We start from the raw sequence: 5,555 nt of genomic DNA, 5'->3' as shown, positions 1-5,555 counted from the left end.
AAAAATTGTTTCTGGGCAAATGAAATGTGAAAGTCACTTGCCCATAGGGCAAGTGGTAAAAATCCTTAACGTCAACCCCTGCTAATACAAAGTGAATCTAGTAGAACTTTTTATTGCCTACCTGGAATGGGTGACAATAGTTGAATAAACTTTTGGCTCTCAAATTGGTATTGGTGCCCTATTTGTCGGTACTTGCCGATACCGATACCAACATTTTAGTGCTGGATCGTGGCCCCACCCGATACTGGTATCGGTGCAACACTTCTGCAAACCACTGAGTTAAGGTGAAGTAAAGCAATCTGGAGTCTTTCATCTTTCATTATTAATCCATACACTTTGTGTGATACACCAGGAAGCAGAACAAGAAAAATCCATAACATGATGCTGCCACCACCATGCTTGACTGTAGCCATGGTTTTCTTAAGTTTAAAATCTACCCTTGATTCCTTCTAAATATTCTTATTTTGATCACAGAAGAATTTCAAATACTGTTTGTTAACAATAACAGCTTAATATTTTGTTTTTTTAAAGTGTAACCCTTTGTATTGTAATTACCTTCTCAAATCCAACATCATCTTTAAAAAAAAGGTGAGAAAAATGTTTTTAAAGAATTTGAATCTATAAATAACAACTTGCGTCTACTGTAGCTGCAACTGTATTGTTTGAACACATGTTTTGTACCCAGTCTTACACATTTGAACAAAGCTCTCCTGCTGGAATTCATTGTTGGCAGTGTTACTATGTGAGGGATTTGTTTGGAAAGCTTTGGGACTTGCTATTATCCTGGGACTGTCTTAGCAATTCACACGTCTCGTTATGAAACGGCGCTGTTGACCTATTTTGGGAGCATTTCGGTTTACGATGGGGGAAAAATAAAAGCTCCTCTCTATGCCAGCCTGTAAACTAAGAAACTCAGTCCTCCCTAATTGAGTTTGGGCCTAATGTAATTCGAAGCTGTGAGAAAAATGCCTCCAAGATGACAACAGACTGAATTATAGCCTTAAATGATTAATCATAAACTGTATGGTCTAAAAAAAAAAAAACATTAAAACATGATAAAAATTTTAGAATAAAAAATCTAAATGTTGGAATATTATACTTCTAGTCTGAATAATCGTAAATTTATTAAGAATTTGCTTTATTCTTTAAAGTTTATTTTTTCAGGGAGCTTTTTAAAATAGGCAGATTCTGCCAATTATGAGAAATGTTTGAGTCAAATTTTAATTTGTAAACAAATAAAAAGCAAAACCTAGGGCTAAATCTTGTAAATTTTTTGGATTCTAGACCACAGAAACCACAGAGAGCCGATATCCATAAATGGAGTAAATGTTCTCGCAAAAAAATCTCTTATTTCTCCTGTTTGTTTTTTTTTTTTTTACTGTTTTAGATCATTAGAGGAACTTTAATGTCAATTAAACTGACATATTCTGTTTATTTCTACACTAATCAGGCCAGTGTGTTGCTGCTGAAATTCAGTTCAACTTATTTTATTTTTTTATGTGGTTAGCCAGATATTTCATGAGTTTTAAAAAGGGGGTAACTGTTGTTTTTTTTAAGCTGTTTTAAACCAGAACTACATTCACGTGGCAGAACTGGGTCAGCAACTTGGAAATAAGCGTTGCTCAAGAGCACATCGACATGCAACAAGAGAGGGAGGTGGAATAAAACCTCAAACTTTACGATTTAGAAAATGATTTCTATTGCCACATAAAGCACCGTAAGGAACCATTTGCTTCCTTTCCATATTTATCCAATTTTCCCTTTTTTTCTGTTCCTGTTACTGTAGATCGTTAGAGAAACGTTGATGTCGGTTAAACTTGAGTGAAAAATTATGGTTAAAAATAATGATTTAATTGCTGAGGGGTAAAAAATAAAAAAGTAAGCTTTACAATCACTAGGTTTTATGTGAAATAGTATTAGGCCCCTAAACTAGCTCCACCCCACCTTGCTTTTTAGGTGTAAAAATGAAACAGACCTTAATGTCCTTTTTAACTTTCATAATAATGCTATCCTTCCAGAATATCTTATTATCAGAGGCCTGCAGATATTTAGATGCTTGTGGAGCTGTTGGTACCTCATACATGAAGCCCTCTTGGAGTAATCTGGGTAGGATTGTTACTCTACATCATGGGTTCCTCAGTTCCCACGGCACTAGAACCTTTTGACCATTTCCAGACAGAAAAGTGGCTTTGTTTCCGTTTGTGACAGAACTTAGATGACCTTTAAGCCGAGATATTTCAGTCAGATTTAGTATTTCCTGATTCTACAGATCCAACACTAATCAGGCCAGTCTGTGGCTTCTGAAATTCACCTCAACTTATTTTATTTTTAAATGTGTTTGGGGTTTTTTATACTGCAAAGCTGCTTTTGATATTTGTTTCCGTTATTATATTAATTTATCATATCTGTATTTATTTAGGTTATTATTCCCAAACATTAACATTTGTTTTTTTAAGTTTAATAAGAAATCTGCCAAGACTGAATAGCAGCATTAAAACTTACCAAGACGCTGATTACGTCCCACTTTAGTTCATATAAAAAAAAACATTATAGGGCTGAAACAATTAATCGGATTAATCATGATTGATTATTGAAACAATAGTCAACTAATTTAGTAAGCAATTAATTGTTTCCTGGAATATAGAGACTGTAAAATGTGTAAAAAAAATCAAAACATTTTGCATTTAAGATATAAAAAAAAACATTTTCTCCTGTCAATATGCTCTATTCAGCTCTCCTGAAGGCGCCATTACCTGAAGTAGTTTCACCTGGTTTAATTTCGTTAAAAAAATCTTCTTTAAGGAACTTTTTTCTATCAGATTTTTTTCTAATCGACTCAAAAATAATCAAAAGATGAATCCATTTGCTAAATATTCGTTATTTGCAGCCCTTCCAGATTATCATCCTAAGGAGTCGCAGGTGTTGCAAAGAAAAACCCCCAACAATTAAAATGCTTTTACTACGGAAAATACTTTATTCACTTTCAAAGCAAGAATACAGAGACTAGTTCAGACTGACGTTACAATGGAGCCATACAGACACAAAGTCATTTTTTTACAAAGTGGAACCATCGACTGCAAGGAAAGGACTATGAGCAGAGCTTTACATCAACGGCTTTATTGATGAACTAGCTGATCTAAAAGGGTTTGACGGGACGTTAGAGAATCTGAGGGGGAGAAAATATTGCTGTAAAGCTCAAAAAGCCAACGTTCATAATTTATCAACAGCATGGAGCCAGAAATAGAGAAAGGGGATGAATTATAGATCGCTCCCGACACATTTAGACTTCCCCCCTTTATTAACAACCCACATTTACAAAAATAGAAACTTTCTCCACATTTATAAGTTGATAGGTGAATGCTGAGTTAAGTTGATTAAGTGTCTTTTTATTTTCAGAAAAGAGGCTAATTTAACCTAAATACCTCGGCAGGACACTGAATATAAAAAGAACTTAAGGCATTAATGATGAGCTAAAATGATGCAAAAATGTGTTTTTTCCACCAATGACAAAAATAGAGAAAAAAAAAACTCTCAAAAAACATGAAAAATAAAAAAAAATCTTAATATTAATTTGATTTTTCTGTTTAGTTTCCTTTTTTTTCTTAGCGGGACTCACAACAAATGCCCCAGAAACGTAAATATAAACATACATAGTATAAAAGGTTACAAATAAAATATTAAAATAAAGCATGAACACAAGCTAGTATCAAAATGTGATGAAAGCATTTTTAAGTAATAGAATAAAAAAAAAAAATCATAGCAACAAAAAAAAGTTTCTATAAATACTTGTGACATCATCAGTGTCCTGTAAAAAAAACCTCACGTGTCGTGTTTTATAATTATTTCCTCTGGAATAAACGCCGCACTGCTCTGAATTTTTTATGTCAAGTCAGAAACCATCAGTGCAACTTTAATTCAGACACACAAGGCATCCAGTGCCTCTTTATTAGAATTTCGATGGAGCAGGCGGTGGCATCAACAGGGGGCGCTGTGGAGGAAATCTGCTTCAGGACACTTTAAAAAGCTCCAGAGGAACAAAACATATCTGCTGGTAGGGAGCGCAATCAGACCTCAGGAGGTCTCGTTGACTGATCGATCCAGCTCTAAAATTTTACTGCTGCTTCCATTCGCCCTCTGCGACCTGGAGCCAACACCAAGCAAAAATAAATAAATAAAAGATAATAATAGAAAAATCAGAGCGAATAATAAAAGTCCAATGCGGTGCTGATTGCTACCTGTGCAGGTCGAGCAGCAGGTTCTTCTGTGTGTCGTTGCTTTTATTCCGGAAAGGCGGATGCGTCTCCGCCCTGCTCTGCTCCGAGCTCAGCTTCTGCTGCTCCGAGCGGCGCCACGCTGCCATGACGACCGCCGGCGCGTCCTCCCACTGCTCGGGATATTCGCCGCCCAGGCCCAGGAGGTGCGGCTGCTCGTCCTCGAAGGTCGACAGCAAACTCCTGGATTTCACTGAAATTAAAACAGAGACTTTAAACAAAGATGAACCTAAAAAGTAATCACTCCCTTTAACACTTTAAAATGGATCAAATATCGGTTATAAAAACATTCCACATGCTTTTCTCCTCTTTTATAACAAAAACGAAGTTCTTAAAACTTTTCCGCGGCCTACGCTCAGTCCTAACTGCTGTTATTCTAAAAGAAAGAAAGCATCGGTTTGTGTGTGAGCAGGATGTGAGAGGAAGCTGAATTTGATTGTTAAGAAAATTATATCTGATCTCAATTACACCAGTGTGTGTGTGTGTGTGTGTGTGTGTGTGGGAGGTAATGAGGATGTAGTGAAAGGTCAAATCAGTCTCTGTGGCTGTTGCTGCTGAGCTGTAGGTGGAATCTGATTAGTGGTGATGGTATAATGGACCACCAGGGTTTTACAGCCAGGAACTAATGATTCATGACAATGGGAGCAGCAGGGAAGGTCAGGCAAACTGAAAACTTTAGAGAAATGAACAACTTGGTCTGTTTTTTAGTTAGTTTGTCGCACTCAAAGTCTGATTTCAGTTAATCCGCATACATTATTTCATGAGTTTGACGTTTTTTATATCGTGTTACAAACATCTCAATTCAATCCCTGTTTCTTGAGATGATCTCCAACCCTCTTTGGATTTAAATATTAAATGGCATCACTTTTATCAGGATTTAAAAAGCATTTCTTGAGCCTCTTTTACTTTAAATGTTTTGCGTTTGTTTTGCTTCCTCCACTCTCTCTGCTCAATAACTTCCCATTAAGAACAGCTTGATTACTTAGAACAAATCTCTTTAACTTGTTAAAAACAATCTGCTAGGAAAGAGATTTTATTTTTGGCAAATGCAAAAAGTATTTTCTCTCCTTTTTAAAATAATAATAATCTCACATTGGAGAAATTTATCTCTGCATTTAACTCATTGCCTTGGGGAGCAGAGGGCTGCCATTGTGACCACTAGGCCATCACATCCCCTAATGTTAGGTTAACTCACAGATTAGGAAAATAAATCAACCTTATTCCTTTTAAATAGACATTTTAATATTTAAGCAGAATAATAAAGGATTGGTAGCTTAATGCAGC

The 5,555-nt window shown here is 35.8% G+C and overlaps 1 protein-coding gene across 1 annotated transcript in view; it reads right to left on the bottom strand.

Annotated features, from left to right (window-relative positions):
• Positions 1-3,352: 3,352 nt before the first annotated feature.
• LOC107085951 (cyclic AMP-responsive element-binding protein 3-like protein 2) overlaps positions 3,353-5,555 on the bottom strand; it is a 4,373-nt gene continuing 2,170 nt past the window's right edge. Inside the window, exons 3-4 of the mRNA XM_015376650.1 lie at positions 4,236-4,464; positions 3,353-4,141 (exon numbers count right to left, since the gene is read on the bottom strand). Coding sequence (XP_015232136.1) covers positions 4,072-4,141; positions 4,236-4,464 — 299 coding nt within the window. The 3' untranslated portion in view covers positions 3,353-4,071. The remainder of the gene's footprint in view (positions 4,142-4,235; positions 4,465-5,555) is intronic.

Source organism: Cyprinodon variegatus, unplaced genomic scaffold (genome assembly GCF_000732505.1).
Source record: "Cyprinodon variegatus isolate N-32 unplaced genomic scaffold, C_variegatus-1.0 Scaffold7, whole genome shotgun sequence".
NCBI classification, from domain to species: Eukaryota; Metazoa; Chordata; class Actinopteri; order Cyprinodontiformes; family Cyprinodontidae; genus Cyprinodon; species Cyprinodon variegatus.
Note: the sequence above shows the minus strand (reverse complement) of the source record. Positions and strands in the feature narration are given on the sequence as shown.